The sequence below is a fragment of the Geotrypetes seraphini genome, chromosome 5, assembly GCF_902459505.1.
Source record: "Geotrypetes seraphini chromosome 5, aGeoSer1.1, whole genome shotgun sequence".
NCBI classification, from domain to species: domain Eukaryota; kingdom Metazoa; phylum Chordata; class Amphibia; order Gymnophiona; family Dermophiidae; genus Geotrypetes; species Geotrypetes seraphini.
The window spans coordinates 176,039,655-176,056,803 of record NC_047088.1 but is presented as its reverse complement, the minus strand read 5'-3'; the positions used below and the strand labels follow the sequence as shown (position 1 = coordinate 176,056,803).

The following is a 17,149-nucleotide window of genomic DNA, read 5'->3' as shown; positions in this document are numbered from 1 at the left end:
CAGCGGCAATTCTTATGTTCTTATAACTTCATCATTTGGGCTTCAAGTGACATAGCCAGTTTGATCTTTTCCAGAATTGATTTGTTAGTTCTTCTGGTGGTCGATTGCACGCATAAAATCCTTATCCAGCACCAAAGCTCAAATGAGTCAATCTTCTTTCTGTCTTGTTTCCGTAGTGTCTAGCTTTAGCATCCATAATTGACCACTGAGAAAATGAGTGCATGGACAAGTCTGATTTTCTTATAATGTTATTTGTTTGCCTGAATACTTTGTCAAGAGCCTTCATTGAAGAATGACTCAGTGCTAATCTGTGGAGTATTTCTTCCCTGCTAGTTGCTTCTTTGTTTACTAAAGAGCCCAAGAGATTGACATCCTTTACCACTTATATCGCCTTCAAGCTCAAAGTCTTCATTATTTTCCGTGTTCATGATCTTTCTTTTACATTCAGTTCTAATCCCATTTTATGATTTTCTGGTTTGACTTTTCTCAGCCGATGTGTCTTCTTTGCTGCTGGTGATAAGCATTGTATTATCTGCATAGTGCAGGTTGTTTATATTTCGATCACCAACTTTGAAACCAACCCTCCTCTTTCTCCAAATTTGTTTTTCTAAAGATGGCTTTCGCCATAAAGGTTGAACAGGTAAGGTGACAAGATGAAACATTGCCAAACACCAATGGATTGGAAACCAATCTTTGTTGCCATATTCTATTCTCACTGCAGCTTCTTGATTTTTGTAGAGGCTCTATCAGCTGAGTTATGTGCTTGGGTATTCTCATTTGTGCTAGAGTTCTCCACAGTATTGTGATCCACACAGTCAAAAGTTTTGATATAGTCGATGAAGCAAAGGTATAGAGCAGGGGTGCCCAACGCGTCGATCGCGATCGACCAGTAGCTCAGGAAGGCAACGCGAGTCGATCTCAGAGCCCATCCCGGGCTCTGTGATAGACTCATGTTGCCGTCCCGATCTACCGGGCCTATCAGCCTTTTTCTCCCCGACGTCAAAAGACGCCAACGCCGGGCATTAGGCTGTTTTTTGTCATTTCGGGGGGGAGGGGGGGCGTGGTGGCGTGGCGGCAGCAGCAGCAGCAACAGCCTGAAAAAAGAAATCATTCTGGCCCGGGTCAGTGTCATACTCCGGAACTTCTACCTCTTCCAGCAGCCCTCTCCCTTCTACCTGCTTCCTGCCACACACCCTGCTCCGCGGCTCTCTTCGGCAACTCAGCAGCAGCGATAGACACAAGCTTCTGACGTCGGGGCCTACCCTCTGCGAGTCCCACTTGTTTCAACTTCCTTTTTCCACAAAGGCGGGACTCGTAGAGGGAAGGCCTCGATGTCGGCAGCTTGTCTTGATCACCGCTGCTGACGAGTTGCTTAAGAGAGCCGCGGAGCAGGGGGGGTTTGCCAGGTGCAGGTAGAAGGGAGAGGGCCAGATGCAGGACTCGTGGGTGAGGGAGCAGAAGAGAGAGAGAAAGAGAGAGGGGAGGGAAACAAAAGGAAATATTTCATACTGGGCTGGGCCGAAGTGGAGGGAGGGTGGAAAGATTCTGGCTACAGGGTGCATTAACAAAGGAAAAGGGGGGAAAGCTGAAAATGGAGATAGTGACACAAAGAAGAGAAAGAGTAAGCAGGACCTACTGAATAAGGATAGAGATTTAGAGTGGACATGAAGAGGAGGTGAATAGAGACATAGAAGTAATGCTGAAAAAGTGTGGGGGGGGGGAGATAAAGACATTGAAAGGGCAAATGGTGAACATGGGGTAAAGACAAGGACAGAGACAAATGAAGATTCTGAAAAAGGGGTGAGATAGGGATATGGGTGAGATGGACACAAAGAAGGGTGATGCTGGAAAATAGGTGGAATGGTAATTCTGACAGACACAGAAGGGAAATGCTGATCAAGGAGAGATGGGGCTCAGGCTGGATGGAATGAGGAGAAATGCCTTGTTGGCCCGGAACTTCCTCTCCTACGTCAGAATTGACATCAGGGAGCGGAATGCTGGTCAGCGCAACGCTTCTGCAGGGAAAGCTTGGGACGGCGGTGGCTTGGGGGCTGTTCCCCGATGGCAGTGGCAGCAAACCGAGTGGCTTGGGGGAGGGCACGGAGAAAGAAAGAAAGGGGGCAGACAGGGAGACAGAAAGAAGGGGGAACAGGGAGACAGAAAGAAAAAGTTGGGGGAGAGAATGAGGTCTGGAGGAGAGGAAACATACAGGAAAGGAATTGAAAGAAAGGAAGAAAGATTGGATGCACAGTCAGAAGAAGAAAGTGCAACCAGAGACTCATGAAATCACCAAACAGCAAAGGTAGGAAAAATGATTTTATTTTCAATTTAGTGATCAAAATGTGTCGGTTTTGAGAATTTATATCTGCTGTCTATATTTTGCACTATGGCTCCCTTTTACTAAACCGCAATAGAGTTTTTTTAGCGCAGGGAGCCTATGAGCATTGAGAGCAGCACGAGGCATTCAGCGTAACTCCCTGTGCTAAAACCTACTATTGTGGTTTAGTAAAAAGAGAGGGGTGTATTTGTCTATTTTTGTATTTTGTTACTGAGGTGACATCGCATAGAGTCATCTGCCGTGACCTGTTTGAAAAAACCCGGAATATGAATAATTAACATTTTCTCTGCCTTTCAGTATGCTTTGTGTTTTTTTTAATTTTATTGTTGGTAGATCATTTTGACTTAGTCATTATAAAAGTAGCTCGCAAGCCCATAAAGTGTGGGCACCCCTGGTATAGAGGCTTTTGGTATGCTTTGCTCTTCTCCAATATCCATCTAACATTGGCAATAATGTTTCTTGTTCCTTGACCTTTTCTGAAACCAGCCTGAACTTCAGGTAGTTCTTGCTCAACATACGATTGTAGCCTTTGTTGTATTATTTTCAGCAATATTTTGCTGGTGTGTGGAATTAATGCAATCGAGCTGTAGTTGTTACAGTCCTTGGTGTCATCTTTCTTCAATATAGGTATGAACAGTGATCTTCTCCAATCGGTTGGCCATGTTTTTTTCCTTCCAAATCTGTTGAAACAGTCGAGTGAGGGCCATGATAGCACATTCTGAACCTTTGATTAATTTAATTGAATTCTACTAATACCAGGTGACTTTTTTAAAAATTTTTTTACAAAGCTTTAATTGCTGCTGACTTCTGGTTCATCTTCAGTGTCAGTTTCCTGTTCAATGTCCTCAAAATTATCCTCATTGCCTTTTTTGTATAGATTTTCTGTATATTTTTTCCATCTCTATTTAAATATTTCTGGATCTTTTAATATCATTCCATTGAAGTCTTTAAGCACCTCCAATAGAGGCTGGAATTTCTACTGCAATCTCAACCTCCTGAAAAGATAGATAATCTGGTTTTCCTGTTTGCATGGTCCTATTTACTTTTCTGACAAATATCACTGTGGCCAAGTTGATCTTCGCAAAACGCAAATTTGATCATGTCTCCCCACTTCTGGCCAAACTTCACTGGCTCCCAGTAATTTCCAGGGTTCATTTCAAATGCACCTGCCTAGCTTTTAAGATCCTTCATGGCATCCTCCCTCCCCTAATTCCACTATCTTATAACTCCTCGAGTCCTGACTCCACCAGGCCCACCCAAAAACATAAACTATCCTTCCCCTTGTTACAAGGTATTCTCTATTCGGGAAAATCTCTCCTCTTCAGAATCACAGGGCTTTGGAATAATCTTACTGTCCCACTACGGAATCTGGGCTCCTTCCAACTATTCCGTAAGCACCTGAAAACTTGGCTTTTCACAAAAATGTAATGCTCTCCTCCCCCCCTGTACTCAACCCCAACCCCTTTATTCTATTCCTTCCTATATTTATATAAACCGTGCCGAGCTCTATAATTATGGAGAGGATGTGGTATATAAAGTTAAGGTTTAGTTTAGTTCTTTGTCTTGCTGAACTTGTTGAAACACTTGTGATACTTTTCCTTATCACTGGAAAGTTTTGCTCATCTTTTTTTATTCTGCCTCTTTTCTGGTTTCTTCCGAGATCCAAGGTGATTTCTTGGCTTTCTTTCTCTTCTGGAGTGTTTTGGTTTTGTTTTTTTTAGCTTCACCATAAATTATGGTTTTGATGTCATTCCATAAGTGTTCGGGCTCTCTACCTCCTGTATCAAGGCAGGTAATCTGTTGTCTAGTTTTCTTCAATAGTCTGTTGGAATATTTCTAATATAGAAAATAGGTGTGACCAACTCTTTAGGAGGAGAAAAAACAGATCTCAAGTGCCCACAGGTGTCAGCTGTAGATACTTCTTGTCTAGACACCATTAACATGAGCTATCACTGGTCTGAGAAACAAACCCCCTTATCTCAAATTTCAAGTTTTATTTTAGTTTGATGAATAGCTTATTTAGTTTTACTAAGCGAGGTACAAAATTGCAGATAATATTTAGCTACAGAGACAATTTGAGGAAACTTAGCTCATTATTGCTGGTGGTTGAATAGCCGGGCCAATAGAAATATTAACTCTCAATGGAGCTTCTCTGTTTCACTTCCAAAAAACAGTGGTGGGTGGGGGATTTTTCGACTGCCTATTCTGGAATCTGGTTTCAGCGTTCCCTAAAGCTATGGGGAACCTTTGGGCATATCTTCTCCTGAGGAAGCTTTTTGGGAAATGAAAAGGAGAAGCTCAGTTGAGAATTAATATTTCTATTGGCCTGGCTATTCACCCATCAGCAATAATGAGCTAAGTTCTCTCAAATTGTCTTTGTAGCTAAATATTATCTGCTATTTCTTTGAGATAAGGGGGTTTGTTTTTCAGACCAGTGATACCTCATGTCTAGACAAGAAATATCTACATCTGACTAGAAAGTTGCGCAGGGACAGAAATACCGCCCGTCCCCACCAGTATCCTGCCCATCTGTTCCCGTTCCCGCCAGAATCCCCACCATCCCCACCAGAATCCCCTCTGTCCCCCGTCCCATCCCTTCCATGCCCGCCCGACCCCGTGAGGAATCTCCTCCATCTCCACCCATCCCCCCATAAAAAAAGCAATTACTTCTGACAGTTTTGATTTTTTAAGTCTTAGTTTATTTAGACCAACAATAAAATACAATATAAACAAATAACAGTGAACAGAAATAAGAGATGCATACATCACCAAAAAGAATTAGAATAAACATTAGGTCATGTTACTGTAGGGTCAACCATTTCTTGTTAAAAGAAATAAGAGTTGGATTTTTTGGCAATATAAAGCTCATATCTATAAAGCAAACAAATCTGGTTCCACCATCTGGCATAGGTAACTCACGAGAGGTCCTTCCATGATCCACAAATGGTTTTTAATGCAGCAATGAGTAAAGAATCAAATACCGCATCAAAATCATTTAAAGCAGAATTGAGAGAGGCACTTTTGAGGACAATGGTTACATAAGAAAAATGTGCCAAAACTGAACTGGAAACACCAAAACAACTCGGCAAGTATTTCATTTTGTACTAAACACAATTGGTGGCATAACCATGAGAGGGGACTGGGCCTCCCACTTTGAGGTTAGCCCCCCTCAAAATGAACATCTCCCTTGCTGTAGCTGGTGGGACATTTTGTTTTTCCATCATCTTGGTCCTAGTTTCTGCTTTTGTCTATCTTCTACTAATTCTCTTTCCAGGACTCAGGAAATCCGGTTCTATCCCCGCGGGAGTCCAGTGAGCCTGGGGAGGATCCCTGCGGGAGTCGCATGGGACCCGCAGGATTCCCGCAATCCCTGTTTCCATGCAGACTTCTACATCCGACACCTGTGGGCACTTGGTCTGTTTTCTCTCCCCCTAAAAAGAGTTGTTCACACCTATTGGATTTTCCATATTTTGTTGTGTATTTTTCATTTGAATTAACTTCATTGTGAAGGAATATTTTTACGGCATATTTTGGGAGGTATCTAATGATTTTCTTGCATGTCAAAAGCTTGTTGTTGCTTCCATAATCAGCTCCTGTTTTAGTCCTTGCAGTCAAAATTGCAGATTTCCATCTCTGTCCTATGCAGTTGTCAATTTGATTTCAATACATGCCATTTTGGAGATGTCCACTTGTACTGGCGAAGTTTGTGGTGTTAGAAATATGTATTCATGATTGACAGTTGGTTTATTTTGTAAAACTGTACTGTTATCATCAGCTTTATTTCTTTCTCCTATGCTGTGCTTTCCAACCACTGCATCTTCAGATGTACATCCTACTTTTGCACTGAAATCACCCATAATGATCAGTAGATAGATCTTGTTTCGGTGTTCGATCTATTTCATTTTGAAGTTTGTAGAACACTCTATATCCTCATCTTCCGTGTCTGTCAGAGCATATATTTGGATCAAGGTGATTTTGATCAGCTTTCCCTATAGATGGATTGACATGACTAGCACTGATAACACTGTACTTTAGTACCATCTTTAAGAGCTTATTGTTGAGTATGATTGCCACACCATTTTTCCTGACCAGAGTAGCAGATCCAATGCTTGTTTGATTGAAAATGGCCCTGTCCATTTGAGTTCACTGATCCCTATCAAATCAATTTTGTTTTTTTCCATTTGATCTTTAACAATTTCCAATTTTCCATGGTTCATGCTTCGTACACTCCAGGTTCCTATGTTAAAAATATCTTTACAGCTTCTGATCTCCCTTTTCTGTCCATCAACAATCAGCAGTATAAATTCAATGTTGTTGCCATTGTCGCATCAAATGCAGTACTCCACCGTCAACATTGCCCATCTGCTGCTGCTCAGATGAATGGACTACTGTTAGTCTAGCATCTCCACTGAAACCTATCCACTTTGGGAGACGTTGCTGGTAGTGAAACTGACTGCATAGCTTTCAGCTTCTCAGATATGTGAAAGCTCCAGAGGAATGACAAGCCCATGTACCATGGATAGCAGGTACCAATTTGCAGTACCACAAAACAGAGGTTAAAAAAATAAATAAATAAGAGACAAATTATTGACCTTTGGATTGGACCTAGGCAGAATGAAAAGCTTGCTGGAAGGCAGTTATGGATAACTAATTTCCACAGATTAGTATCATGACAACTTCTCTCTCTCTTGATTATGACTCATACCTACAATTCTTGGAGCAGAGTAGATTCATGATCCAAAGAAAGTTTCACCTTCTGTTAAGATTCTCATACAAGTTTGGTTCTGTTTTTTCTCTTGATTGTGTGCACATACTTCTCCCTCCAAATCTGCGGTTTCAGCATCTGCAGATTTGGTTATTCACGATTCTTTTTTTTAATCAGTTTTTATTTTTCGGGCTATTTTTAAGCCCTCTTAGACCCCCCCCCCCCCTTTAAGCCTTACCTGGTGGCCTAGTGGGTTTTGGGGGCAGGAGCGATCTTCCTACGCTCCTGCCCCATGCAGATCACTCATAGGAAATGGCTGCCATGAGCTCCCGTAGTCTTTCGAGACTACGACAGAAGCTCATGGCAGCCATTTCCTATGAGTGATCTGCAAGGGGCAGGAGGGTAGGAAGATCGCTCCTGCCCCAAAAACCCGCTAGACCACCAGGTAAGGCTTAAGAGATGCCGGGGGGAAGCAGGGTGGGGTCAGAGCCAGCCTGAATATTATTCGCGGTTTTTTAATATCCACAGGCCGGGAGAAGTGTATATGTGATTATGTATGTTTACTTTGTAATCCGCTTAGGTTTTAGGTGATGTAGAAATTTTTTAAATAAATAAATAAAACTCCAGAATATAGAGCATACCTGAAGGAGGCTAAAAAGATGAGATCTAACAGAATAAGAACCTTTTCAATCAATATATCACCAATGAAGCAAAAGTTAAAATTGAGTCAACATACAATGCTTTAGAAAAGCATAGTTCAATTTATGTATGGAGATGTAATGTTAATATTAATATAAGAGCTGGGCCACTTTAATTGTCGCTAACGTACATTTCTGAAACATACATCCCTATATCAATATTCCTATCATAAGAAACACCAGCCACCCAGAATGTCATTATCCAGCCTATGGGCTGATACAAGATATGTGAATGAAGCAGAGATCAAGATAAGAATGCTAAAACACAAAGGTCTGAATTTTCTCCTGATCTCTGATAAAATCTTTTTTCAAACTCTCCTTCAAACTAGGTTTTTTCTGAATTATCTTTCCTATTCCCTCATAACTTATATTTTTCTCTCAGTGATTCTTTGTTCTGCAATACTTAACAAGGGGCCCAGTTTCACCTCCATTAAAATTCTCATACAAGTTTGGCTCTGTTCTGGTTTTTCTCTTGATAACATATATCACAAAGAGCAGACCCAATAAGTAAGCCACCTGGATCCCAGGGAGATGTAGAAACAGTCACAAATCAATTATTGTCTCCCATGTAAGAGCAAAGTACACATCTGGTTGGCAATACAAGAAACACAAAACCTATTTTAGAGTCTTTCTGGCACCATGATGAGTGATACTCTTCAGCCCCCAGTGAACAAATGGCGCTTTTCTATACCATGGGAAAGGAGTTTAGAGATAAGAAAACTTCAAGAAAGCTTTTTACTTAAAGATTGGCATAGATAATGAATATGTATGTGAATGCCTATAAATGTCACGCTTAGGTCACAGCACTGGGGGACCTTGCATAGACTGATCTGCATTTTATGACGGTTAGTGCAAATTCCTCCCACTCCTCTCTCCTCTCTTTCTGTCTTTCTCCATTTGCTTGTATGCCATGAACTGTGTGTGGTGTGGAGTATGTTATAAATAGCATTTTTAGTAGGGATTTGTCTCTTGATAGGTAGACTATAGAATCTCTTGTTATTATCTACTGAAACATTTTAGTATAAGCACTCATATTTTCTTCCTCTAGATATCTTTAGAGCTTAGGTTGGACTTTTAGGCTATAAGACTACTTTCTACTTGTAATTTTTTTTTACGTGTAACATATTCAGCTATTCTATGAATGACTGAGATCTTTAGCTAACCAAAGTATTAAAGAGAAAAGACCTTAAGTTTTATTTGTGCACTTCTTTAGGTATGAGTGAATTAGTGTTGTTAGAGTCTAGGATAGGTGTGGGACGGGACAGACCTTGTGGTCCCTTGGAGCCTGTCTAGGGCCCTACATTTATCATTATGTGGGTATACATGCACAGCTCACTCAAGGATTATAACTGTCTTTATCCAGTCTACTGAAATATTATAAACCTAAGAGCTCCACTCAGTATACTGTGGCAGAAAAATCATGAGTTTAAAAAAAAAAGAAAAAAAAAAAAAGATATCTTGCAAAAATACTTATAAGCAGCAAATAGAAGTCAAGAAAATTAAAAGCTATACACCTATTAGCAAACCATATTGTCAAATTAAGTATGACACAAGCAAAGAGGCAATAAAGTTTATAGGTCACCTGAGCATCAGTTAGCATGTGCAAGTGAGACCAGCAGGAAAGCAGGAACAGATGAAAAGTATCATGTAGGAAACACAACCAACAAAATAAAACAGGGGAAACAAAACCACAAACTCAAAAGCACAGAACCAGAGTGGAAACACAACCAACTACACAACACAGTACCAGAGGAAAAAAAGAAATGAATCAGATCTATAAAATCAAGCACAAAAGAATGCACAAACAGTGCACTCATTCAGTTGCATATAGATGGTAAGTACCGTAAGATATCAAGACATTGTAGCTTACAAAACCGTAAAGAAAAAGGAAATTATACAATCATTTTTCTCACCTACATATTCAGGCGTTCCCATTATTTCTCGTACTTCACTGGAAGTACCCATCTTCCGTGACATACCAAAATCTACAATCTTTACATCACCAAGAGGATGTATGCTGCTCAACAAGATGTTCTGAGGCTAAATGAAGAAAAAAATAAAAAATAGTTCACCATATACACACACAGTTGTTGATCATGATGAATAAACACACCTATAGACTTTCATTTACTAATGTGCATTAACTAGTTAATGTATATTAAATAAAAGTACAGTTACTTACCGTAACAGGTGTTGTCCTGAGACAGCAGGCAGATATTCTTACATTTTCACATATGGGGTGACGTCATCTATTGAGCCCTGTTCGGACAGTACAAAAGTGAACTCTCACTTTAAGTTTTAAGAAACTTCATGACTGCCCACACCGCGCATGCGTGACTTCTTTCCCACCCATTGAGGCTCGCAGCACCTCAATTCTGTTAGCAAGCTAAGAAGACAACCAGGGGAGGTGGGAGGGTTGTGAGAATAATCTGTCTACTGTCTCCGGATAACACTTGTTAAGGTAAATAACTGTACTTTATCCTAGGACAAGCAGGCAGCATATTCTCATATATGGGACTCCCAAGCTTACTACAGAGGGATGGAAGGAGAGTTGGCCTTTAAGAAAATTAATTTGTAAAACTGCTTGGCCGAAATGCCCGTCTCATCTGGAATATGATCCCAGACAGTAGTGAGACGTGAACGTGTGAACTGAGGACCAAGTAGCTGCTTTGCAGATTTCATCAATGGGAGTGGAACGCAAGAATGCAACTGAAGCTGCCAAAGATTGGATTTTATTAACTGTTACATACCCCTGAGCTGCAGCCCAGCCTGAGCATAGCAGAAGGAAATACAGGCTGCAAGCCATGTGGAAATAGTTCTCTTGGTTACTGGGCAGCCCAATCTGTTGGGATCAAAGGAGATGAACAATTGAGGAGATATCCTGTGAGACCGAATTCTTTGTAAATAATAAGCTAATGCTCGTTTGCAGTCCAAGGTATGAAGCGCTGTTTCTCCAGGATGAATATGAGGCTTCGGAAAGAAAACTGGAAGTGTAATCGATTGATTCAAATGAAATTTTGTAACCACTTTTGGCAAGAATTTAGGATGGGTGCAGAGAACAACTTTTTCATGGTGGATCATTGTAAAGGGTGGATCTGCTACTAACACTTGAAGCTCACTCACTTGATGTGCAGAATGTAATGTAATGTAATTTTATTTCTTATATACCGCTAATCCGTTAGGTTCGAAGCGGTTTACAGAAAATATACATTAAGGATGCAATAAGATAAGATAGGTAAAGATAGGTACTTTGAAATTCCCTTACTGTCCCGAAGACTCACAATCTAACTAAAGTACCTGAGAACAAACAAATTAGCAAAGTGATAGAGTTTAAAAATACCAGTTTCCAAGTGAAATATTTAAGATGAGCAGAAGACATTGGTTCAAATGAAGGTTTCATTAATCTAGAGAGAACCACATTATGATCCCAAACCACTGGAGGCAGTTTAAAAGGAGGTTTGATGTTAAAAAGAGCCTCTGGAAACAAGAGGATAAACCGCAAGTGATTTATTGTTGACTTGAACATGAAAAGAACTGATAGCACTAAGGTGAGCTCTGACTGAAGTGGGTTTAAGAGCCGAGTTGGATAAGTGCAGAAGATATTCTAACACTGAAAGTATGAAGGAGGATGAAGCATCTTGACAATGAAGAGCACACCACCCTGAAAACCGTGTCCATTTCTGTTGATAGCACTGCTGTGTAGAAGGTTTTCTGGATGCTTCTAAAACGAGCCTGATAGAATTAGAGAAATCATCTTCTGAAGTCAGGCTGAGAGGTACCAAGTAGAGGTCTGCACGGGAACGGGGATCGCGGGGATCCCGCGGGTCCCGCGGGGGTCCCGCGGGTTCCCCCCCTGGCCCACGGGACTCCCACGGGGACGCCCCCTGGCCCACGGGACTCCCACGGGGATGCCCCCCTGACCCACGGGACTCCCACGGGGATGAAAACAACCTACCTAAATTCTGGCGATGCAAGCATGCAGCTTACAAGTCTGGCGTCGCGTCGGGAAATAGCCATGTTGAGCAGTGAGCTCAGCACGTACACAGATGAAAGCCTTGCTTGCTGATTGGTCCGGCGGCCCCGCCCCACCGTGCCGCCGGACCAATCAGCAAGCAAGGCTTTCATCTGTGTACGTGCTGAGCTCACTGCTCAGCATGGCTATTTCCCGACGCGGGCATTAGGCTGTTTTTTGTCATTTCGGGTGGGGGATGGCAGCGGCAGCAGCAGCCTGAAAAAGAAATCATCCTGGCCGGGTTCGGTGTCATGCTCCGGAGCTTCTACAGCCTTCCTATCTCCCTCTCCCTTCTACCTGCGGCTCTCTTCGGCAACTCAGCAGCAACGATCGACACAAGCTTCTGGCGTCGGGGCCTACCCTCTGCGAGTCCCGCTTGTTTCAACTTCCTTTTTCCACAAAGGTGGGACTCGTAGAGGGAAGGCCTCGATGTCGGCAGCTTGTCTTGATCACCGCTGCTGACGAGTTGCTTAAGAGAGCCGCGGAGCAGGGGGGTGTTGCCAGGTGCAGGTAGAAGGGAGAGAGCCAGATGCAGGACTCGTGGGTGAGGGAGGAGAAGAGAGAGGGGAGAGAAACAAAAGGAAATATTTCATACTGGGCTGGGCCGGAGTGGAGAGAGGGTGGAAAGATTCTGGCTACAGGGTGTAGTAACAAAGGAAAAGGGGGGAAAGCTGAAAATGGAGATAGTGACACAAAGAAGAGAAAGGGTAAGCAGGACCTTCTGAATAAGGATAGAGATACAGAGGGGACATGAAGAGGAGGTGAAATAGAGACATAGAAGTAATGCTGAAAAAGTGTGTGTGGGGGGGGGGGAGATAAAGACATTGAAAGGGCAAATGGTGAATATGGGGTAAAGACAAGGACAGAGACAAATGAAGATTCTGAAAAAGTGGTGAGATAGGGATATAGGTGAGATGGACACAAAGAAGGGTGATGCTGGAAAATAGGTGGAATGGTAATTCTGACAGACACAGAAGGGAAATGCTGGATCAAGGAGAGATGGGGCTCAGGCTGGATGGAATGAGGAGAAATGCCTTGTTGGCCCGGAACTTCCTCTCCTACGTCAGAATTGACGTCAGGGAGCGGAATGCTGGTCAGCGCGACGCTTCTGCAGGGAAAGCTTGGGACAGCGGTGGCTTGGGGACTATTCCCCGATGGCGGTGGCAGCAAACCGAGTGGCTTGGGGGAGGGCACGGAGAAAGAAAGAAAGGGGGCAGACAGAGAGACAGAAAGAAGGGGGAACAGGGAGACAGAAAGAAAAAGTTGGGGGAGAGAATGAGGTCTGGAGGAGAGGAAACATACAGGAGGCTGAAAGAAAGGAAGAAAGATTGGATGCACAGTCAGAAGAAGAAAGTGCAACCAGAGACTCATGAAATCACCAAACAGCAAAGATAGGAAAAATGATTTTATTTTCAATTTAGTGATCAAAATGTGTCTGTTTTGAGAATTTATATCTGCTGTCTATATTTTGCACTATGGCTCCCTTTTACTAAACCGCAATATTGTTTTTTAGCGCAGGGAGCCTATGAGCATTGAGAGCAGCGCGAGGCATTCAGCGTAACTCCCTGTGCTAAAACCTACTATTGTGGTTTAGTAAAAAGGGAGGGGGTGTATTTGTCTATTTTTGTATTTTGTTACCGAGGTGACATTGCATAGAGTCATCTGCCTTGGGAAATGTATATGGCAGATATCTTTGTTTTGTGTTCAAAAGAAAAGGAAATGCATTTCTGGTTTTATTTCTACAGTGTTGAAGTACTTGTTGGCCCTTGCTGTGACTGGTGGGGATCCCCAAGCACTGCCAGCAGAGGACCTCCTCTAGAGATGGTCAGAACTCCCCTCCACCAAGCGCAGCAGTCGCTGGCAGCATCCATGAGCCACTGAGGTGCCAGCATCTGTGACTCAGGGACGCTACTGCTGCCTGCCAAGCTTGGCAAAAGGGACCCCAGGCCAACTGCAAAGGAAGTCCTCAGCTGACAGTTTGTGGGTTCTCATCAGCTGAGTATTTATATTTTATATTTACATTAGAGGTTCTGGTAGAAACCCATTTACAAAGTATGTATTCTTCCCAATTAATATTTCCAAATTAATAGTCTCTTTGCTTATTTGTAAATGGGTCTCTACCAGAGCCTTTAATTCAGTAGCATAATTAAATAAAATAACTATTTCTGAAGTTTATAGGGAAGGATGGTGACGGAGGGGATTCCTCGCGGGGACGGGTGGGGACGGAGGGGATTCCTCGCGGGGACGGGTGGGGACGGAGGGGATTCCTCGCGGGGACGGGTGGGGACGGAGGGATTCCTCACGGGGACGGGTGGGGACGGAGGGATTCCTCACGGGGACGGGTGGGGATGGGTGGGATTTTGGCGGGGACGGGTGGGATTTCTGTCCCCGCGCAACTCTCTAGTACCAAGCTGTCAGGTGCAACGACTGCAGATTGGGATGTAAAAGAGATCTTTGACTCTGAGTTAGAAGAGATGGAAAGATCTGTAGGGTTATAGGATCTTTGACCTTGAGTTGAAGTGGAAGGGAGGACCACGGGAGGGGCTATTAGGATCATAGTAGCCGATTTATTTATTTTAATTCTTTATTTATTTAATTTTAATTGAACATACAGCATATACATCCATTAAGAAACAGAAATCAAAAAGCTATACCAGCAAGAACTTACATCAAAATAATTATTCCTTACAGAAATTAACATCAGGTAAATTTACATAGCTGATCTAATATAATAAAGAGCTAGCCGCGCATGCGCATTGCTATTTGCGTGTTCCGTGTGTGTAGGTCTGTGGCCGAAGGAGTGCGCATGCGCGCTAATACGTCACCAGCCGATCGCCTCCACAGGCCGCACCGCAGCCAGACGGACCGCGGGAAGGGAAGGGGGGGAGGAGGGTTTTGAGGGAGCCGGCTGGCCGCATAAATTATTTTCATTTCAAATCTGCCGCCGCCGCCGCGGCTCCTCTCTCATCTTCCGACATAATGTAAGTGCAGCTCATGAGCAGTGTTCCCTCTAAGCGGGCGGGTGTTGTGAGCAAACATTTTTCACTGTGAGCTAAAAATATCGGGCGCCAGCAAGTTATGAGCCAAATAAATATGTTGTCAAAGTTGCTGATACATGAGGACGAGGTATTCAAAGGAATTTTAGGCCTACACGCTAAATTAAATAACGTTAAATAATATTTTTAAGAACACAGAAATTGTAGGGATGAAATGATATCTTAATAAATGTTTTACAACAAATGTAGTTATGTCTGTTACATCCATATGTGTAAACTGTAAATTAAAAACAGTCCAGAAGACAATACGTTTGATGCTTTCAATTTCTAGACCAGTGTTTTTCAACCTTTTTTGGGCAAAGGCACACTTGTTTCATGAAAAAAATCACGAGGCACACCACCATTAGAAAATGTTAAAAAATTTAACTCTCTGCCTATATTGACTATATATAAAGTAATTCTCTTGAATAGGAATCAAATAAACACAAAGAAAGTATTTTATAATTACTTTATTATGAAATAAAAATTATAAAAATTATAAAATACTTTATTCAGTGCGAAACCTGGGCCTGTTTGGCTGAACACAAAGCTGATATTCTGGCTGGAATGGAAGAAAGACACACACGTAGCTCTTCGTCAACAGCTCTCAGTCTCTCTCTGTATTTGGTTTTTATAGCATACAAAAATAGACAAATATACCCTCCATCCTTTTTATTAAACCACAATAGCAGTTTTTAGCGCAGGGAGCTGCGCTGAATGCCCAGCACTGCTCTTGACGCTCATAGGCTCCCTACGCTAAAAACCACTATTGCGGTTTAGTAAAAGGGGACCATATTGTAAAATATAGACAGCAGATATAAATTCAGAACTGTGCATAGTAAGTGAAGGGAAGTTTTCATCTCTGGGAATTTACCCAGTTAACTATTAAGTTATTTGGGCAAATTCCTTTGAAAACTGTGGTAATACTGCCTCCACTTTGCTAAATTTAAAATAAAATCATTTTTCCTACCTTGTCTGGTGATTTCTGGTTGCACTTTCTTCTTCTGACTGTGCATCCAATCTTTCTTCCCTTCTATCAGCCTGTATGCTTTCTCTCCTCCACACCTCATTCCCTCCCCCAACTTTTTCTTCCTCTCTCCCTGACCTTTCTTTCTTTTTTTCTGTTTCTCTTCTTTCCTTCTGTTTCCCTGCCTGCCCCCTTTCTTTCTTTCTCCCAGCCTCCTGTCCAGCAGTAACTCTCTTCCCTTCCTCCCCTCCCAGCAGCATCTCTCCGTCTCCCTCTCCAGTAGCAGCTGTCCCTTTTTTTTCCTTGCCCAGCAGCTTCCCAGATTCCTTTCCCTCCTCCCCTCCCAGAAGCATCTCTCCGTCTCCTTCTCCCTCTCCAGTAGCAGCTGTCCCTTTTTTTCCTAGCCCAGCAGCTTCCCAGATTCCTTTCCCTCCTCCCCTCCCAGAAGCATCTCTCCTTCTTCTCCTTATCCAGTAGCAGCTGTCCCTTTTTTTCCTTGCCCAGCAGCTTCCCAGATTCCTTTCCCTCCTCCCCTCCCAGAAGCATCTCTCCTTCTTCTCCCTCTCCAGTAGCAGCTGTACTTTTTTTTCCTGGCCCAGCAGCTTCCCAGATTCCTTTCCCTCCTCCCCTCCCAGAAGCATCTCTCCGTCTCCTTCTCCCTCTCCAGTAGCAGCTGTCCCTTTTTTTCCTAGCCCAGCAGCTTCCCAGATTCCTTTCCCTCCTCCCCTCCCAGAAGCATCTCTCCTTCTTCTCCCTCTCCAGTAGCAGCTGTCCTTTTTTTTCCTGGCCCAGCAGCTTCCCAGATTCCTTTCCCTCCTCCCCTCCCAGAAGCATCTCTCCGTCTCCTTCTCCCTCTCCAGTAGCAGCTGTCCCTTTTTTTCCTAGCCCAGCAGCTTCCCAGATTCCTTTCCCTCCTCCCCTCCCAGAAGCATCTCTCCTTCTTCTCCTTATCCAGTAGCAGCTGTCCCTTTTTTTCCTTGCCCAGCAGCTTCCCAGATTCCTTTCCCTCCTCCCCTCCCAGAAGCATCTCTCCTTCTTCTCCCTCTCCAGTAGCAGCTGTCCTTTTTTTTCCTGGCCCAGCAGCTTCCCAGATTCCTTTCCCTCCTCCCCTCCCAGATGCATCTCTCCTTCTCCTTCTCCCTCTCCAGTAGCAGCTGTCCCTTTTTTTTCCTGGCCCAGCAGCTTCCCAGATTCCTTTCCCTCCTCCCCTCCCAGAAGCATCTCTCCTTCTCCCTTTCCAGTAGCAGCTGTCCCTTTTTTCCCCTGCCCAGCAGCTTCCCAGACTGATAGTGGTTTTCTCCCCTCCCAGCAGCTCTTCTTACTTCCCAGCGCAGCGATTCACGAAGGCAGCCTCGGGTCCTTTGTTGTGTCGCGCCGCCTCTGAGGAAAGAGGA

General features: G+C 43.3%; 1 protein-coding gene across 10 annotated transcripts in view; it reads right to left on the bottom strand.

The window, feature by feature from the left end:
* The window catches only part of STK17B (serine/threonine kinase 17b), a 73,993-nt gene that overhangs the window by 18,182 nt on the left and 38,662 nt on the right, over positions 1-17,149 (bottom strand). For all 10 annotated transcript variants that reach the window (XM_033946831.1, XM_033946826.1, XM_033946823.1 and 7 more), the window contains one exon: positions 9,655-9,781. In XM_033946831.1, coding sequence (XP_033802722.1) covers positions 9,655-9,781 — 127 coding nt within the window. The remainder of the gene's footprint in view (positions 1-9,654; positions 9,782-17,149) is intronic.